At 41.5% G+C, this 21,113-nt stretch overlaps 1 protein-coding gene across 1 annotated transcript in view; it reads left to right on the top strand.

Annotated features, from left to right (window-relative positions):
- METTL24 (methyltransferase like 24) overlaps positions 1-21,113 on the top strand; it is a 97,078-nt gene that overhangs the window by 147 nt on the left and 75,818 nt on the right. Inside the window, exon 1 of the mRNA XM_040627632.1 lies at positions 1-159. This exon is cut by the window's left edge and continues 147 nt beyond it. Within this exon, the coding sequence (XP_040483566.1) occupies positions 1-159 (159 nt within the window). The remainder of the gene's footprint in view (positions 160-21,113) is intronic.

Here is a 21,113-nt window from a genome sequence, read left to right as displayed (position 1 = left end):
CCCGGGCCGCACCTGCCGCCCGCGCCCGGCCCGCCCCGCGGCGCCAGCAGGAGGCAGGTGACCTACGTGCGCAGCGGGCGCCGAGCGCCTCCGGAGGGCGGCGGGAGCGGGACGCCGGAGCCGGGCTGCTGCGCCCCGCGCGGGCGTCCCCACCGGAAGGTCAGTGTCAAACGGTGCAGTAGTGGGCCGGACACCCGAATCCCCCTCCCCGACGCGCTCAGAGCCCTCGGCCCGGCCCCGCAGGCCGCCCCACTGGGACCCTCAGAGTAGTCTTCGGTTTCTCCCACCTCAGCCCTCTCTGGCGGCTCCAGTGGTGGCACCCTTCAATGCCCAGGTAGAATGACGCGGGACGGAGTCGAGTCCGCTCAGTATTCCACCGAGAGCTGCTGAGCGTCCATTGCGTGCCAGGCGCCCTCGCTAGGCGCGCACCGGCCGTGAAGGAGCAAGCCCTGCTCTCAAGGAGCTTACCTTTCAGTGAGGAGAGGGTATGAGTGATGGGCAGGGAAAGGACAAGAAAGGTGTTGGGGTTTTGTTTATATTCTGTGCTTCCCCCCGGTTTTCTCCTTGAGGCCCGGACAACGCGGGCTGGGTAGCCACTGTGAGCGGCTTTTCCACTCCACCTTCATCGCGGTGATGGAGATCCACTGTGACGGAGAGCCACCTTCCAGCCTAATTTCCCTTGAGTTCCACCGCAGACGTGGGCAGGGTGGCTGGCGCGGGGTGAGAAGCGAGCCCCAGCACCTCTTGATGGGAGGTGAACGGGAACGTCGAGGACTGAAGTGATAACCGAGGTTTGTCTTACAGCACTCGCCAGTGTTGCTCTTCCTACCGCCTAACTTCTCGGCTCACACCTCAGCGAGTGGTTCAAGTTGAACCTCTGGTTGGTTGTTAAGCCTCTGGCCTCCTACCCTCCTTTTGGGGCTCAGTAATTTACTTGGTACTTGGGGTTGAAAAGATTAAGAACCGCAGTTATGAGCTGGCCTGGGCCTCATAATCCATTAACCCTAACTGCATCCCCTAGGGCAACCTCTATCTGTTGCTGTGCTCATCCTTTTTTCTTTTAAACATCTCCTGTCCCCCACCACCCCACCTCTTTGGGGAGAGGGAAAACTCTTCCTTTGACTCTGCTGCTTTCTTGAGCTTCCCAGTCTAACCTACTTTTTGGTATCACACCCCACCATTTCTTCCCCTGCTTTCCTTTCCCCCAAGCCTTGCTTCTGACGCGCCATACTGCTGCTGTACCCGCCTGGCCATCAGCGTTATCTTCTTGGATAAACTCAAATACTTTTTTCTATCTCTGAAACCTCACTTCCCAAGTAAAGTCTTAATGTGCTCTTCCACTCCCTTCTTCATGCTCCTAATGCACTTTCCGTGGCACAGTGTTATGCCTCCAGCACACCTTTGCCAAAGGCTTCCCAGGTCCCCGATGCTGCATTGGGTGCTGGGGGCACAGAATGAGTTCAAAGTCCGGTGAGGGAGGCAGTCAGCTTAGGCCTCCAGTAATGTGACCAGTGCCGTACTTAAGGTCTTGAACTCTGGCTGAGGAGTCAAAAAGGCTAACCATGAGGGGACGTTTGACCTAGGACTTGATATTTCTTAAAAGTTCAAGTTCTTTTGTTTCTCTCCATGTCCTCAGATGTCCCTTCAACCCTACCCTGTAGTTTTCCTCTCATATCTGCCCTCAGTCTCTGTTGTTTCTGTTGTCACCTGTCCAAGAATCACTTTTAAATCTTGGTCTCCACTTCAGACAACAGTATCTGGAGCCTGTCCTACAAATGGAAAGGGTTGGAATGCACAGACTCAGAGGGTCACTGGAGGGGAAGTTCGTGTCCATCCCCCTCAGGATTCTGCTACAGTGATTCAGAGTAGGGGTGGTGGTGGCTTACACAGGGTGGTAGAGGGGGAGCTGTGAGGAGTGCCCTGAGTCTGGATGTATTTTGAAGATGAAGGAGGGAGGAGAAGTTATTGTTACTGTTCAGCTTTTGGGTTTTTTTGGGGAGAGGACTGGACAGAAATGAGGAGGTTGGTTTTATTTATTTATTTTTTATTATTTTTTTTAAAAGCACAGTTGACCTTCCTTTTTTTTATTTTTAAAGATTTTGTTTATTTATCCAACAGAGATAGAGACAGCCAGCGAGAGAGGGAACACAAGCAGGGGGAGTGGGAGAGGAAGAAGCAGGCTCATAGCAGAAGAGCCTGATGTGGGGCTCGATCCCAGATCGCCAGGATCACGCCCTGAGCCGAAGGCAGACGCTTAACCGCTGTGCCACCCAGGCGCCCCAGGAGGTTGGTTTTAAACATGTTGATTTTGAGATATCCTGTAGACATCCGGAGGAAATGTCAAATGGGCAGTTGGACATAGGAGTCTGGAGTTGGAGGAAACATCGAGGCTGATGATAGAGGTGTGGGAGTCATCAGTGTGCAAGTGGGACTAAAGCCATGAGACTTCAGGAGATCAACGAGGGAGTGAGGGTGGCTAACAGGAACGAGCCACCCGGGTCTGAGGCCTGGGGCCCTGTTAATATTAAAATTTAATTAGAAAAAAGGAAATATATGCCTAGAGTCTGGTATGTTATAAGCAGTCAATAATCATCATGGAACACTACATCAAAAACTAATGATGTACTGTATGGTGACTAACATTATATCATAATAAAAAAATAAGCAGTCAATAATCGTAGCTTTAATGTTCACTCATCGGTCCTGAGTCTTTAGCCTCAGCTGTTCGCCAAGTGTTATTTGTTGTAACCTATCTCCATTCTTTTGGCTTATGCTGATTCTCTTACTTGCAGGGGGTTGGGGTGGTATCCTTCTTTCCCATGATTCATGCCCTTTCCGTCCTTGAATGTTCAGGTCAGGGGTCTTCGCCTGGAAACAGTCCCGTATCAGTCCTACTTCCTTCTGTGCTGATCTTTCCCCAGTTGGGAATGAGAACAGAAATGCATTCTGATTTCCAAGTTGCTTTGTACATGCTGTGCTACGACCTGGTAATCCATCTCAGATTGAATGTTTTGTTCCCACAGTTGTGCTTGATGGAAAGGGTTGTATTTCCCAGAGTGACCCCTAGGAAATGCTTGCTCCTGAGACACCATAATGTAAAAAAATATAAGAATCTTACTATCTGAGCCTATTATGTGTAATTCAAAATGTCTTTGGTTAAAAGTGTATAAGAAAGAACTGAGTTTATTGCTATTTTTAAAATATTGTTTCATTTTTTAGCCTCCTAAGGAAGAATTGTCCCTAGATTTCCTTTCCCCCAGCTCTCTCTTTATTTATTTACTTTTTTTCAAGATATACATTCTAACTCCCTCACATTCCTAGATAGTGGGAATCTTGAATTTGTTTCATTTTCCCGTTTTTTTTTTTCAGTTGAATTATAATGTTCCTGAAAACTGAAAAGACCAGTTGTCTAATCTGTTCTCCCACTTCTGGAAACAGAGTTTGAGATCCCTTATCTCCCTGGGGACAAATCTTGTTCCTTTTTTAGCCTCCTATCAAGATGTGAAATGTAAGCTCAATGTGCTGTTAAATAATTGATATAATGAAAGTTTGAAAGTTATGTGTTAAAAACCTTGGATCTCATTTTATTTAAATTTTGTTTGTTGAGAATTATGGTAAACAATGTGATTTAGGTTCTTGGTTACTTTGTGGAAGGCACCTACCAGATTGGAGAAGGAGAAAAAGTTCCGTTCTATTTTGAGGATGGCTTTTGGGGTGGATGAAAACCTGCATGAAATAATTGGGTTGCCGAGGGTTTCTTGTCAACGTGCTTCCTTTGCAGGTGTTAGAGGCACAAAAATTCAGCAATTATATTTCCACTTTAATCACAGCTTATGCTTCTCTTAAAGAAAATAATCTGTTATAAAAAAGAGAAGTGAAGTGTAGTCCTCATATAATTCTTTCCCTCTTTCCTCCTACCCCTCTTTCACCCAGCCGTGCAAGAACTAGCTCTAAATATTACATCTTCTTTCACGTCAGAGGTGGTAACCTTAGAGCATTGTGAAATGGGAGCAAATAATACATGATAGATAAATATTGCCTTTTTGGATTAGGACTACCCTGGAACCCAGGCATTTTTGTATACACAGAAACCTTCCATCAGAGCTCTTTGGCTCCAAAACCTGCATACTACACATGCATAAACATTTCCCTGTAATTCCTTTTCTTTTCCTCCTCTCTGTTTCTCTCTGGTTTTCTTGTCTTAGACATATACTGTAATTACATGGGCGAAGTTCTTTGTGGGGGGCATTTGTTGAGGACTAAGATAAGGTCTCCATGACTTATGCTTCCTTTTTTTAAAGATTTTATTTATTTATTTATTTATTTAGAGGGGGGAGAGGCAGCGCAAGGGGGAGAGAGAGAATCTCAAGCAGACTCCCTGCTAAGAGCAGAGCCCAAGGTGGGGCTCGATCTCACAACCCTGAGATCATGATCTGAGCCAAAATCAAGAGCCGGACACCTAACCAACTGAGCCACCCAGGTGCCCCGATTTATGCTTCTTTATGCAGCCTTGGGTACATGTTTCCCTTACAGATTAGCAAACCATGTAACAGACAGCAGCACAATCTGTGGCTCCTTTGCACAGGAGAAGCACTCAACACAGGAGCCAAGCTTTCCAAAGAGATTTCGTCTCTCTTATCGGAGATATTTTACTTGACATTTAATATGTTGGATAGAAAAGTGACTTCTGAGTCACAGAGCCACAGAACCCAGCAATGTGCTGGTTTGGTTTGTTAGTTACAGATCCTTTGGCACAATGTGTCAGGGGAAAAAAAAAAAAAGCTGTTTCCTCTTCTACAAAACCATATGGGAAAATTTGGTCTTTCTTCCTCACTTCTCATCATCTTAGTTTTCTAATTCTGTGGTTTTCATCAAGAGGGAAGAGGAGGATGCCTAGTATACCCCCTTGACATAGCCAGCTGCCTTCAAAGTCCTTATTCTTTACAAAATACTTGCAGGTAGGTTTGAATGGCTTGTAAAATATGGCCAGCGGTAGTTTCCAGCTACTTGGAGTTTTGCTGTGTACCTACATTTCTGTCCTTCAGGGAACAGCATTAATCAATCCTCTCACACTGTCCTCAGGAGGCAAAGCATTTTCATTTTAAACAAAGTCGTTGAGGGTAATTGAATGAGCTCCAGCAATATGTGGGTGTGAAATAGCAGTTGCTTGGTTTCAGAAAGAAAAGCAGGTTTTGATTAAAACTCTGATGTGCCTGAGATGGGGAATAGGCCTCTGCACTCCTTCCAAACCCTGCAGTTCCTCAGAGAGCATTCTGTGGGCAAAGGAACTGCTAATGGAGGCTCCATTGTTTTTCCACAATTGACGGTGGAGATTTTAGGCTTTTGGGTGCAATTCGTGCAGTCCTTTTTCCAAGGAAAAGAAAACCCTATCAGTTTTCTCGAATTGGATTTCCCTTTCAGTCTGTGAAGAGAATCAGAGCTGTGTAGTTAGACGGGGGACTGTCAAGGGCGGTTGGCATTTGGGTTTTCCCATCTGTGCTGTGATACCTTTGGAGTCCTTGTGCTCCTACGAAGTTTGGTTCTTTATTCTGTGATTCATAGAAAGTAACAGGAGTCTGCTTCATTTACCATGAGACACACACAAGAGCAGAATCTACCAACATGGATAAACTTTTAAAAGCAGCCCTTGAGTTCTCTGGAGACCTCACGTGGGTCCCCTTAATGGCCTGTGGAGTTTTCTGCTAAGGGAAGGTGGGAAAATTTGCTTTGCAGGAAGCATTTTTATCCTGTTCAAATGGTTGAAGCAAAATTGAGTTGTAGGAGTCTCACAGAGTAGGACCATATGTGACTTCAACTAATAGCAAGCTGGGTTGTTAGCGGATGGCTCACAGATAAATTTGTCCCACGAAGAATTTTGTTTTGAACCCTATAGTGTTTTAAGTCTTTGAACGTAAATGTCATTAGATAGCGTCCAGTGGAATCCAGCTCAGTGTTCTCTCCATTTACTTTACGTGTCTGATCTATGAAGGTGTTTGAAGTTGCAACTCCTTAGCCAGACGTCAAAATTAACAATTATTTTTTCTTAAAAAGTGACAAGTGAGGTCAATGCTGCTAAGCTCGATGGCCACAGGGCACACAAAAACTAGATGCACAGAAGCCAAAGGTCCTTTTTAGTCATTCCTAGTAGAGAAAGATGAGTTGCCTAAGGCTGGAGTTGGTTAATGGGGAGAGTAAAATTGTAGGAGAGTATACTTACTTAGTGTAATGTTCTTTTGCTTGTAAACAAGAAAGAATGGACTGTAACCTAGCTCAAGCAAAAAAAGCCAAAACAAAAAAAGTTTGAGAAATTTATTGGGAAAACTTGAGACTTTCTCACCGAATTGGAGGGAGAGTTAAGAGTGATCACTTAACTCTGAGCAGGACTGCTCAGGAAATCCCAGCTCTCACTGACCTTCTCCCTAGAGTGCTACCATGATAAGACGCGCCTCCCTTAACTCCAGCTTCGTGTCTTTAGATACTCACCTTGGATCAGCCAGCTGTAGCCACAAGCCATAAACAGAGCCCAGGAGGCCCCCTCCTGTCCCAGAAGCCATTCTTAGAGAAAGGGGAAACCACCCCTAAGTTACCCCAAGAAGTCAAGTCCTTGGCATTCCTTAACTATTTAGTATAATTATTATACAGTTTTGCTGTTAGGGTTTTGTTTTTCTCATATTTTATTCTATTATTTTAACTAGTCCAGTTCAGGGATCTTGAAACTGAGCACCTAGAAGCAGAGGGTAGGTTTTTGGTTTGTTTTGTTTTGTTTGTTTGTTTTTAATAAGCCTAGCATCTGTGCCTCTGTGTGTGTGTATTTCTTTATTGGTTAGCTATTCATTTATTGGTTAGCTCTATCTCTCTAGATATATTCTAATAGATAACCTTATTTCCATGTAGCATTTGGCAATAAGTTGGCACCTTCTGCATATTTCTCATTTTTTAATTTCAGTTGGATACATGCACACAAGATCTTTGTAAATGCAATATTTTCCTTTTTATTTGTATAAGTAAAGAGTTATTTGTGAGGACTTCTAGTAGAGAAAGTAAATGTAATCAGTATGCAGCCCGTTATCCCAATAAGGGTTCTCAAACCAAAGTTAGTCTTATGTTGTTTGATATTTTCCTGTCAATGAAAAGTTACTTTGCAAAAAAAAAAAAAAAAAAAAAAATACGGAAAATTCTTCAGAGCACCTGAATATTTACAGCCCTGTTTGCAAACTGGCTAGCTTGAGATTCTTTAACATATGATTTCTTCTGTATCAGGAGTCTCTTGGTTGCAAGTGACAGAAGTCCACTGAAACTGGTAAAAGCAGGGATTCGTTAGAAGAATAGTTGGGTAGATCTGAGGAAGATCTGAAGATCTGCTGAAACCAGAAAGGCTTAGGGAACTTGATTATGGACTGATATGAACATTGAAGACCTTAGTTTTTCCTATGACTCATGACTCCCATAGGTAGTGGGTATTTATCATTCTTTTTGACCACACCTTTGAATTTCCTGCCTGTGTGAGAGGAATTCTCCCCCTTTCTAAGAAAAAAAAGCCAAAAAATAATTCTTCCCTCTTTCTTGCACCTTGAGTGCATGTATAATATACTTGCATGAGAATTTGGTTGGTACCTTAGAGATTCAAAGAAGCGAGTAGCATGCGGACCACAGAGAGGCGTGGTGGCCGAGGTTCTAGTGGGGGTATCTGGGGCCCAGGGTGGTGAGATGAGTCAAGGTGTCTGTGCCCTGCAGTGGGCCGGTGTAGTCTACACTGGCACGTAGGGTGGTATTCCTGCCCTTGAGATTCTGTAAGCTAATAAATCTTTAATCAATTCCTTTTCTACTTAACTAGCCAGAGTGGTTTCTATTGTTTACAACTAAGAACCTTGACAGATCAATAAATTAGAACTGGCAGTTTGGAAGGTTACAACTGTAATTTTCTCTCTTCAATTTTGCTTGGTCTATTTAATTCAGATTCTAGAACATGATGATTGGGGTCCTAGTGAACTATGGGCCGAGGGATCTTTCCCTGACAAGATAATAACATTCGGCTCCAGATACTAAATTACACAGATCTGCTAACTTATCACAAGAGACATCAAGCCCTTTTTCACAGCACCATTTGTCCGGGTATCGGGCAGGAGGGGCCAGTCTATGCTGTGATCACAAACAACCCTCAAATCTCAGGGCTCATACTAACACAGGCGTGTTTCTTGCTCATGCTGTGTATCCATTACCGCTAGGCTGGGTTGGGGTGACGCCCAGTGCTGTCGTCGTCCCTCTCTCTGGACCCCAGGCCGGCAGCACAGTCCCCATCTGGAAACTTGCCGGTCACCTTGGCAGAGGGGTGAGTGTTCTGGAGGGGTTTGCACGGCATTATTAAATGTCCTGGCTAAAAGCCACCCTGAGCACTCCTACTCACAATCCAGGGCCCGGACACCCAGTATGGGAGGACACAGGCCTGCCATGTGCTCAGAAGTCAGAGAGCTGGAAAAGCTGGGTGAGCAGCACTCCCGGCCACGGCAGTAGGGCAGCCCTTCAATCATCTGTATCTAAATGGGCATCGTCCAGGTCATGTTCTGAACGCCTCACTGAATATGCACATTTGACGGTGTTGGATAAAGCCCGGGAAGCTCTTTTCAGGGGGCCTGGGTCTAAAATGAAGCAGACATCTGAATTTAGCAGAACAGGGAAGTAAAACAAGACTGGATTTATATCTTAGAAACAGTGCTGTGGCGGGTCCTGGAGTTTGTTAAATATAATGATTCTCACTGACACTGTTTATGTCAGGTTCCTCGCACAGAGTAGCGGTGGGATCAGCGTCTGCAGGTCTTTTATTTTCTGGGGGGGAATAAAAGCAAATGTTGAATAAATAAAGCCATGCATCTAAATGAGCTGAGGGCCTCTGGGGAGAGGACTCAAAGTCCATCTTTAAACCCGTCTTCATGATCACTTCACTTTTAGTTGGAGCAAGTTGCAAGACTTGTTCTCAGGAACTGGCCCCAAATCAAAGGCGATACTCATGCTGTGTGGTGTTTGCTGTTGTCCACAGTATGACCAGCAAGTGTTTTCAGTTTGTTTTTCATCTACCTTGAGTAGAGCACAAGAGATCACCCCAAAGTCCTAAGGAACACAGTGCTCATTGAGCACAGTGATGAGATCACACGTGGAAGATGGCCTCACTGTTCAGCAAGTTTGGGGGTGGACTATGGGGAAGCCAGTGAAGGTAACACATGAGATCCTTGGAGACCCGTTTATATGGATTTGCAAATGTCATGAAAATACTTTGTTATGATGCAACCTCACCTGTGACATGGGCTCATCTTTTTATACTTGACGTTGGAAGTTTAAATTCTGCTCTGCTACTCACTGGATGTGGCATCCCTGGTCGGAACGTTAGTTTCGTCTTCTGTGAAAAGTAGCGGTGCTTAACCCACAGGGTAGTCGTGAAGAGTAGGCAAGAGCGTGTTGGTGAAAACACCTAGCCTGTGGGAATAGTTCAGTCAATGAAGACGGTCTCTGCTCAAGCTTGTGTTGCTGGCTGGGAAGCAGGCCCCTGGGCATCGCAAAGCTATAGGCATGGATGTCTGTGGGGTATAAAGACCAATATTCTTTGGGATATTTAATATTTCTTTTACTCTTGAAATTGTAAATTTAATTTTATTTTTTAAGTTTTTATTTTAATTCCAGTATCTTTAACATACAGTATTATATTAGTTTTAGGTGTGCAATATAGTGATTCAACAATTCCATATATTACTCATGTTACTCAGTGCTCATCATAAGTGTTCTTTTTTTTTTTTTTAAAGCTTTTATTTATTTATATGACAGAGAAAGAGACAGCCAGCAAGAGAGGGAACACAAGCAGGGGGAGTGGGAGAGGAAGAAGCAGGCTCCCAGCGGAGGAGCCTGATGTGGGGCTCGATCCCAGAACGCTGGGATCACGCCCTGAGCTGAGGGCAGACCCTTAACGACTGAGCCACCCGGGCACCCCCATGATAAGTGTTCTGAATCCCCATCACCTATTTCATCTATCCTCTCCCGCTTCCTCCCCTCTGGTAACCATCAGTTTGTTCTCTATAGTTAAGAGTCTGTTTCTTGTTTCTTGTTTTGTCTTTCCCTTTTTTTCTCTGCTCCTTTCTTTTGTTTCTTAAATTCCACATACGAGTGAACTAGTATGGTGTTTGTCTTTCTCTGACTGACCTATTTCACTTAGCATAACACACTGTAGCTTTGTCCATGTTGTGGCAAATGGCAAGATTTCATTCTTTTTTATGGCTGAGTGATATTCCATTGTATATATACCACAACTTCTTTATCCAGTCACCTATTGACGGACACTGGGGCTGCTTCCATAATTTGGCCATTGTACATAATGCTGCAATAAACATAGGGGGGCATGTATCCCTTTGAATTAGTGTTTTTGTGTTTTTTGGGCAAATACACGTATTGTGATTACTGAATCATATGGTAGTTCTATTTTTAACTTTTTGAGGACACTCCATACTGTTTTCCACAGTGGCTGCACCAGTTTGCATTCCCACCAACAGTGCATGAGGGTTCCCTTTCCGCCACATCCTCACCAACACTTGTTGTTTCTTGTGTTGTTGATGTTAGCCATTCTGACAGGTGTGAGGTGATATCTCATTGTGGTTTTGATTTGCTTTTCCCTGATGATGAGTGACGTTGAGCATCTTTTCATGTGTCTGTTGGCCATCTGTGTGTCTTCTTTGGAGAAATGTCTGTTCATGTCTTCTGCCCATTTTTTAATTGGATTATTTGTTTTTTGGGTGTTGAATTGTATCAGTACTTTTTTTTTTTCAAGATTTTATTCATCCGAATGAAAGAGAGCATAAGCAGAGGGGCAGAGGGAGAAGGAGAAGCAGACTCCCTGCCGAGGAGGGAGCCTGATGTGAGACTCGACGACAGAACCCCGAGATCATGACCTGAGCTGAAGGCAGATACCCAACTGACTGAGCCACCTAGGTGCCCCATATCAGTTCTTTATATATTTTGGATACTAACCCTTTATTGAATATGTCATTTGCAAATATTTTCTCCCATTCAGTAGGTTGTCTTTTTGGCTTGTTGATTGTTGCCTTTGCTGTACAGAAGCTTTTTATTTTGATGTAGTCCTAATATTTTTTTTTTTTTTTTTGCTTTTGTTTCCCTTGCCCCTGGAGACATATCTAGAAAAATGTTGCTGTGGCAATGTCAGAGAAATTGCTGCCTTTGCTCTCTTCTAGGATTTTTATGGTTTCAGGCCTCACATTTAGGTCCTTGATCCATTTTGAATTTATTTTTGTGTTGGTGTAAGAAAGTGGTCCAGTTTTATTCTTTTGCATGTAGCTGTTCAGTTTTCCCAACATCATTTGTTGATGAGATTGTCTTTTTCCCATTGCATATTCTTTCCTGCTTTGTCAAAGATTAATTGACCATATAGTTGTGGGTTTATTTCTGCGTTTTCTATTCTGTTTTGTTGATCTATATGGTTTGTGTGTGTGTGTGTGTGTGTGTGTGTGTGTGCGCCAGTACCATACTGTATTTGATTATTACAGCTTTGTAATATAACTTGAAGTCTAGAATTGTGATACTTTCAATTTTGTTTTTCTTTTTCAAGGTTGCTTTGGCTATTGGGGATCTTTTTTGGTTCCATACAAATTTTAGGATTGCTTGTTCTAGTTCTGTAAGAAATGCTGTTGGTATTTTGATAGAGATTAATTAAATGTGTAGATTAGGTAGTATAGACATTTTAACAATATTTGTTCTTCCAACCCACGGGCATGGAATGTCTTTCCATTTCTTTGTGTCATCTTTAATTTCTTTCTTTTCTTTTCTTTTTTCTTTTTTTTTTTTTTTAGATTTTATTTTTTATTTGAGAGTCAGACAGCTAGAGAGAACATGAGCTGGGGGAGACGCAGATGGAGACGGAGAGGCAGACTCCCCACTGATCAGGGAGCCTGATGCAGGGCTCAATTTCAGGACCCTGGGATCATGGCCTGAGCGGAAGGCTGACACTTAACCAACTGAGCCACCGAGGCACTCCTCATCTTTAATTTCTTTCATCAGTGTTTTATAGTTTTCAGAGTATAGGTCTTTCCTATCTTTGGTTAGGTTTATTCCTAGGTATCTTATTATTTTTGGTGCAAATATAAATGGGATTGTTTTCTTAGTTTCTTTTTCTGCTGCTTCATTGTTAGTGTAGAGACATGCAACAGATTTCTGCACATTGATTTTGTGTCCTGTGACTTGACTGAATTCATTTATCAGTTCAAGTAGATTTTTGGTGGAGTCTTGGGTTTTCTATATATAGTAGCATGTCTGCTGCAAATAGTGAAAGTTTTAATACTTCCTTACCAATTTGGATGCCTTTTATTTCTTTGTGTTATCTGATTGCTGTGGCTAGGACTTCCAGTTCTATGTTGAGTAAAAGTGAGAGTGGACATCCTTGTCTTGTTCCTGAATTTAGAGGGAATGTTCTCAGTTTTTCCCCATTGAGTATGGTATTTGCTGTGGATTTTTCATATAAGGCCTTAATTATATTGAGGTAGGTTCCCTGTAATCCTACTTTGTTGAGGGTTTTTATCACGAATGGGTATTGTACTTTGTCAAATGCTTTCTGCATCTATAGAGATGATCATTTTTTGAATTCTTTCTCTTATTGATGCGATGTATCAGATTGATTGATTTGCAAACGTTAAACCACATTTGCGTCCCAGAAATAAATCCCACTTGATGGCAGTGAATGCTTTTTTTAAATGTATTGTTGGGTTTGGTTTGCTAGTATTTTGTTGAGGGTTTGTGCAGGTGTGTTCATTGGAGATATTGGCCTGTAGTTCTCTTTTTTTTTGTGGTGTCTGTATCTGTTTTTGGTATCAGGGTACTACTGGCCTCATAGAATGGATTTGGAAATTTTCCTTTCTTTTATATTTTTTGGAATTATTTGGGAAGAATAGGTATTAACTCTTCTTTACATGTTTGGTAGAATTCACCTGTGAAGCCATTTGGTCCTAGACTTTTGTTTGTTGGGAGTTTTTGATTACTGATTCAATTCTATTGCTGGTAATTGGTCTGTTCAAATTTTCTATTTCTTTCTGCTTCAGTTTTGGTAGGTTCTGTGTTTCTAGGAATTTATCCATTTCTCCTAGGTTGTCCGATTTGTTGGTATATAATTTTTCATAATATTCTCTTACAATTGTTATATTTCTGTGGTGTTGGTTGTTCTTTCCCCTCCTTCATTAGTGATTTTATTTATTTGAGTCCTCTTTCTTTTTTTTCTTGATGAGTCTGGCTAGGGGTGTCTCAATTTTGTTGATCTTTTCAAAGAAACAGCTCCTGGTTTCATTGATCTGTCCTACTGGTTTTTGTTTGTTTGTTTTTAGATTCTATACCACTTATTTCTGCTCTAATCTTTATTATTTCCTTCCTTCTGCTGGTTTTGGATTTTGTTTATTCTTCTTTTTCTAGCTCCTTTAAAGGTGTAAGGTTAGGCTGATTATTTGAGATTTTTCTGCTGGTTGAAAGTGAGGGGCTGGAGAAACATTTATCATGCAAATAGATGTCAAAAGAAAGCAGGGTAGCAATACTTACGTTGGACAAAATAGACTTTGAAACAAAATTAACAAGAGACAAGGATACTATATAATAATAAAGGGGATAATCCAACAAGAAGATATAACAATTGTAAATATTTATGTACCCAACATGGGAGCACCCAAATACATAAAACAACAGTTAATAAAAAACAAAGGAACTAATCAACAGTAATACAATAATAGTAGGGGACTTTAGCACCCCACTTACATCAATGGACAGGTGATCTGAACAGAAAATCAACAAAGAAACTGGCTTTGAATGACACACTGAACCAGATGGATTTAAGGCATATATTCAGAACATTCCATCCTAAAACAGCAGAATACACATTATTGCCAGGTGTCCATGGAACATTCTCCAGAATAGATCATACATTAGGCCACAAAACAAGTCTCCACAAATTCAAAAAGATTGAAGTCACACCATGCATATTTTCGATCACAACACTATGAAACTGGAAATCAACTGTAAGAAAAAATCTGGCAAGACCACAAATACATGGAGGTTAAACAACATACCACTAAACAACAAATGGGTCAACCAAGAAATCAAAGAAGAAATAAAAAATTACATGGAAACAAATGAAAATGAAAACACAATGGTCCAAAATCTCTGGGATGCAGCAAAAGCAGTTCTAAGAGGGAAGTTTATAGCAATATTCTTGAAATTTAAAGCATATATAATATGCTCAGCCGTATATATATAGCTGGAATATGTATTTTTTTAAGATCTTAAAAAAAGCTTGCAGTGACAGATAAGTTTTTGTTGGAATTTTTATTATAAATGTATTCCCTGTATAGCTCATTCATTATGAAATTGTTAAGGCTTACCTGTTCACATTAGTTTGTGATTTTTTCCCCTCAAAACTTATCACAAATATCTTTTACAACATGCTGTTAAATAATTTTGGTCTGTGTAAATGTGACTGTATAAATGTCTTCCAGTTTTTGAAATGTAATTTTCACTCAAAAGGATGTTTACAAATCTTCTCTTAACTGTGCCTCTTACTGTGACTGTAATTTCTTTAGTTCAGAGGAGGCCAGTGGAGTAATCATAGGTTAAAGAGTTAATTACTAAATGATTTTTCTGGTCCTGTCCTCTGCATTTTAGTCAATTAAGTGCATACTGTTACGCTTGGTACTTTATATGCATTTAAAAGATAAACTCAATTTAAACAACACAGTAAGCAAAGTCTAAATATTGACCTTGGTAGTATGGGGAATATAAGGCCTTCAAGGAGCTTACAATTTAAGAGTGGGTGGGAGGGGCCCCTGTGCTAGGAGAGTGGCATAGCATATATTCTTTCATTTAATTCTCACAACAAACCGATGAGGTGGGAATTGTCCTTATTTTGCAGAGGAGGAAGTCAAGGCTCAGAGACACTTAGGAATTTGCATAGGACATAGCTATAAAGGATGAAATGAAGGTTTAAACTCGAAACCCATGACTTTTTCTATTTGCCCACTGAGATAGGTAGCTAACCGCTAGCTCTCCCGTAAGGTAGATTATTTACCAGATAAAAATTAAAATCTTCTTATAAACAAACCAAAAAAAAAAAAAATACCCTTAAGTAAAGAGACAAGTCATAGGCTGGGAGAGGATATTGAATGCATATCACCAATAAAGAATTCATATCCAAAATTTTAAAACACCACCACCAAAAAACAAAGACAACCCCCCCACACACAGTTAAAAAAAAAAATAAAAAGGTAGACAACTGGACAGAAAAACAAGCAGGTAATCAACCGGAAATTAACTGAAAAGGAAACCTGAGAGACCATATATGTATATATGGGAGAGAGAGAGCAGTGTGAGTGTGCGGAAGGATGACCAGTCCTACCAACAAACAGGGGAAGCAGATCGAAACACAATGAGATTCTATTTCACCTCCAGCATATTGGAAAAAATGCAAAACATCTGATAAAATAAGGATTGATGAGAATGTTGAGCAAAAGGAACTCCTTACTAAATGGCTTTCTCCCCAGCAGTTCCTCACTCACAGTTTCTTTTGTAAGGTCTTCTCTTACTTTCCCCATGGCGTTCCACTCGCTGACAGTTTTTTCTTTTTTTTATTCTTTTTTTAAAGATTTTTAGAATTTTTATGTGAACTCTACACCTAACGTGGGGCTCAAACTCACAAACCCTGAGGTCAAGAGTCACAATCTCTACCGACTGAGCCAGCCAGGTGCCCCTCTTTCTTTTATTCCTATTTGCAGTCTCATTCCCTGTGAAGGTGGGGCACTCCTCTGTCTGGCTCACTACTGTGTCCGCTATGACTCTGATAGTACCAGCACATAGTAGGTGCTCAGTAAATACCAGTTGAAAGAATGGTTATTTTAATCATTGCAGTGCTAGACCTAGTGTGTTTGAAGAACATCTGAACCTTTCAAGAGCTACTCCGGAGTCTCTTTCAGGTGTCTGATTTCTGAATCAGGGTATTCTGCTACAGACTTGGAATAGAGCACCCAGCACTGACTTTGCTTCAGACGTTGGTGACGACAGAACAGAGGTCACAAGCCATATCCAGCCTGTACCTGTTTTTGTATGGCCCATGAGCTAAGAATAGTTTTTATAAATGAACATTTGCAATTGACTTGATGTTAGGATTTAAACCCCAGTGAAGCAAAAAGCTACCCAAAAAAAGATTCCATTCTTCTCATTAGTAGGTATATATTATAGAAAATTGTGCACAATTGTTATATTTTGAGTTTCACCAATAAGAGTGTTGTGGAAGTTTGTCTTTTCTTTTGTTACATAGATACATACGTAATATCCTTGATTTTGCTTCTTGGCTCACAGTCTAAAGTATTTACTGTCTGGCTTGTTGCAGAAAACCTTTCCAACCCCTGCTATGGAAGTGGGCTCAGGACCACTAAACTATGACCTCCACATGGGGATGACCGCTGACCTTCATGAGAAGAATGGTCGGGACCATTCATAGGAATGTCATCATAAAGTCTTCAAGGTCTTTGCTTTAAGGCCATTGCCTTGCAGTGAACGTTCAAGTGAATTAAATCTTGGTGTTTGCTTACTACTGCCGGTGACCCACAAGTCTGTTTATGGGGCAGACTATATTATGACAGTTGGCTGACCCCATCTTTTCCAGTTTCTGGGGTCCCGACCCTTAATACTTAAGATGGCTTGAGCCATGTGCTATGCGAGGTCCAGTACTTTCTGGTAACGTCTGAGGCTCACATTTGCTGGTCACTCTCTCTGAATTCCTGCTCAGTGCTCCGCCTCAAGCCACTGCTTTCTCCTCTCTGCTCTGCACTGCCCATTTCTTTCCTCCCCCAGCAACACAGGCCTTGCTGAAGGTCTTAGAGTTATGATGGGAGATACCAATGCAGTTCAAAGCAGAAATCAACTTAAAATTGATTACTTAAAGTGTTCTTGGCTGTTGAGGATTTTCTACTGGCTGTATTTTCTTCTTAGACTCATGCACCATCGAACTTGCCTCCTCTTGTCTATGCTTCAGTTCCTTTCTTCTGTTTTCAAGGTTTCAAGCCCCCGCTGCCTACTCCACTCTCTTGAGCTTCCAGCAAACAAATTCCAGATACATATCCTTTTCTTACTCAGGCAATTTATCTTTTGTTTTCCTCTCTCCTTCCAGGCCTGGCCTAGAGATGAATTATGCCACTCTGGTAGGAAGGCACGATTGGCTGCAATCAGCGTTTGTTTGAAAAAATCATGTTTCTCCATCCTCTCTACTGTTACACGATTCATAGTCTGTGCTCAGGACAGTGCCTCGGATGTAGTGAGCACTCGTTACATGTCAGTTGTTCTTATTGTTAGGGGCATCATGCCAGCTTCAGTCCAGGGTTGGTCCCCTCAGCCTAACAATGGCTACTGTTTTTCGTTTTTTTTTTTTATGGCGTGGGGAAATGCATTATTAGGGCATTTGGGGGGCAGCAATGTATTGCTTCATGCAGAACCCCCTCTTTCCTTCATGCATGTCTTCATCTCCTCCTGTGACTTTTGGGATCCCTGGTGAACTCTACTGTCTTCTGTCTACCATGGGAATGAGTTCACGCAGAGGCTGCTGATGTGAACAGTAGGGTTCAAGAGTTCCTGGAGATAACCCAGCAATTGCATTCTTTGGTCTATACCCACGAGAACTGAAATCAGAGGTTCACACAAAACTTGTACACAAATGTTTATAGCAGCATTATTCAGAAGAGCCAGAAGTGGGAAGCAACCCAAATGTCCATCAGCTGATGAATGGATACACAGAATGTGGCATATCCGTATGACAAATCTTATTTATATTATTGTATAATATAAAAAAGAAAGAAGTTGTGATACATGCTACAATGTGGATGAACTTTGAAAACATTATGCTAAGTGAAAGAAAACAATCACAAAATGTGACACATTACATCACTCCGTTTTAATGGTATAACCAGAATGGGCAAATTTATAGTGACAGGAAGTAGATTAGTGGTTGTCAGATGCTTTGGGGGGGGGCGGGGGATGGTGAGTGACTACTCCTGGGAATGGGTTTCTTTTTGATGGGACGAAAATATTTTGGAATTAAATAGTGGTGATGGTTGCACAATCTGTGTATATATAAAAAACCTCTCAGTTGTTTCAAATGGCAGCTTTTATAGTATGTGAATTATATCTCAGTTAAAAATAAGGCCCAGAAGTCCGTGGAATTTATACCAGTGTGAAAGTACATGCCTTTCTCTGTTCAGATAAGGATATATTAACCGTGGGAGACTCCTGGAACCCCGGCCTGATGGTGCTCTTTAATGGGGGTGGGTGTGTTTAGCAGAAATGTGGGATCCGTGTGTTTGCTTCCTAGGGCATTTGTATTAAAGGAACAGCAATTATACAGATAGCTTACTTTTTAAAAAATTATTTTATTTTATTTTAAGTAGGCTTCATACCCAATGTAGGGCTCAAACTCATGACCCCTGAGATCAACAGTCACGTGCTCTACTGACTGAGCCAACCAGGCACCCCCAATACCTTACTTTTAAACAACTCTTCCCAAGCTTACAAAAGCTTGCTGTGTCATTATCCTATGTGGTTTTCCTAATAGTCTTATGAGTGAGATGCTGTTATTTCCATTCCACCAAGAGGGACTCTGTTAAATATCTGGTTCAAGGTAAATAGAGATTATAACCCAGGTTGGCTGAGGTCAGATTTAATGTCGTTTCTGCTCTGTACTAGGCCTGCATCCATGTTGAAATCTGGATCTCAGGAAGATATGTTGATTACTGAAGATTTTAGGCTTGATGTTAAGGCTTCTTAGGTCTTTTCCAAGTCAACTAATATATTTAAAAGCTTAATTTTAGCAATTTTGGCAGGTTGGAATTTCAGGCATGCCTTACATTGCTTAAGAACAAATTTGAACTGATTGTATAATTATGATAGGGAATGTTTTTTTGAATAGTGACTATTCATTTTGTATAGAGGTAGTAAAAAAAAATGGCTTATTTACCTAATGTGCACTAAGAGGACATTAACCTCAATCAGGAGCAGACGGCTACCTCACTTTTGAAACCTAAGTGTTGACTTCATTTGGGTACCCTGGATACGGAGAATTGTTTTGGAAAATCTGAATGCCTGGGCCTTACTCCTGGACAGAGAATGTTCTTATTTATAAAACCAAACCACTGGTATGGATGGCAGTCTGTTTAACACACACAACATTGTATCTTTCCTTGTTATGGTGATATGTTGCGACAAGGAACAGGAAAAAAAAAGAGTACTATCTCCATTTATAATTTTGTTATTTAAAAAATACAGGCAAGAGAGGGTGTGGATAAGTAAAATAAAGGCACATAGGTTTGGTCAAGTCATTAACTTCATAGGAAAAACAGATCAAAAGTGCTCTTAAGGTTTTTATTTAAAAAAATTTTTTTTTAAAGAAAAAAACCATATAGAAGCAGGAGAGGTGGGTAAGGCAGGTTGGAAATTTAATTATCTGTGTCTTTTATTTGAGGAGTTTTTAGATTATAGTTATTTTGAAACCAAAATTTTTCAATTTAAAAATAGAAGTGGAGAAATAGGAACAGATTGGAGTTTGGTGGAAAAAAATTAGAGAAAGAGAGAAGTACAACAGGGAGGCTCTGTGCAGGGAATTCTTATGTTCAGCTTCTTCCCAAATTTCTTGTGAACTGTGTAGACAGGAGTTTCAAAATTTGACGAAAACAATTCGATGGAAGCTACGGACAGGCGTTCTAGAATAGGGAACATCTGTTGCAAACACGTTTGTTTGCAGTTGATTTCAGGGGGAGCGCGGGCCTCACAGAGCCCTAAATTCTTAATCTGGGAGTGGATCAGAATCGGTCATAGGAGTCCGCAGAACAGAGATACCGCGACTCACCTACCCCAGGCCCCCCTGGAGGGAGGGGTGAATGCTGGGGTAAGACTTATCCATTATGGTTGGGATGGCTGATTCCTAATATTTGTCTAGAATTTTCGGTAACTAGTGTTCACCTTTAACTGAGAGCTGCCCCAGTGTGGTTGGCTTTTGTCTCCTGGAGTCACCTCACTGCTGGCTGGGCTGAGCCCTCAGGGGCCTGGAGTCCAGCCCGACAGCCTCTGGAGTCCGGACCACACCAGGCCTGGCCTGGTGGGAGATGCTGTACTGAGGTGTGCAGTTCTACTGATGGCCAGTTAGGTCCTCCTTGGTCTCCTTAAGCTGTACCTTGGAGAAGAGCCGTGTTTTGTTTTCACAATAGTAGCCAATGGTTCCTCCCTGCTGTTGATTTTTATGTTACTTCGTTTGTAAATAAGTGCTTGTTTTATGTTGTAAAAATGGTGAAGGTTAAAAAAAATGTTTTTAAAGGCAGACAACTCCATAGATTCTTGAGAAGCAAACATAATGGAAGTTATGGTCACCGCTTCCAGTCTTTTGCCTTATCCACAGTCCTACTCTATGTTTGTATTTTTCTAGCTACACACTGACATTAGTCTAACATCTTTCTAAGTCAATTAATAACAGGGCACTGTCTCTGTGCACTTGTGCAATCGCTACAACCATTGAATTAGCAAAGTGAGTGGAAACCTCGAATGGAAAGTCACCATTTGGCAGTCACTGGTCAGGTAGGGAGAAGGTAGTTAAAACAGTGATTAAACAAAAGTATACACATCGTCTCTTTTAACTCAAAACCTGCATGTGCATTGGTTTGCCAGTCTTTTATTGTGAGTAGGGCCCTTAGCTGGAGTTCTGGTCTTTCTTGCAAAAAACCCCTTCTCAACTGTATCACTCATTTCCAATTTTGGTTTCTTCAAAGTAGAGCAAGAACTTAACACTTGTGAAGCAACCTATGTGCAGAACACCTTTAGAATTCAGTGATTTCGTTCTTCTGTCTTACAGTTACTTCACTCAGACCTCATGCAACAACATTTAAAAATAGCACCTACCTTTTATTGACTTGGTTGTCTTTCTGTGCACAGATTTCATCAGTTTACCTAAATTTTAATTAAATTATAGAACTTCAGTAACTCGTACAACTGATAGAATCTGGTTTGGGAACAAACCAAATGACTCCTGGGAAGAAAATATAACCCAACTGTAGCAG

Source organism: Ursus maritimus, unplaced genomic scaffold, assembly GCF_017311325.1.
Source record: "Ursus maritimus isolate PB19 unplaced genomic scaffold, ASM1731132v1 scaffold_13, whole genome shotgun sequence".
NCBI classification, from domain to species: Eukaryota; Metazoa; Chordata; class Mammalia; order Carnivora; family Ursidae; genus Ursus; species Ursus maritimus.
Note: the sequence above shows the minus strand (reverse complement) of the source record. Positions and strands in the feature narration are given on the sequence as shown.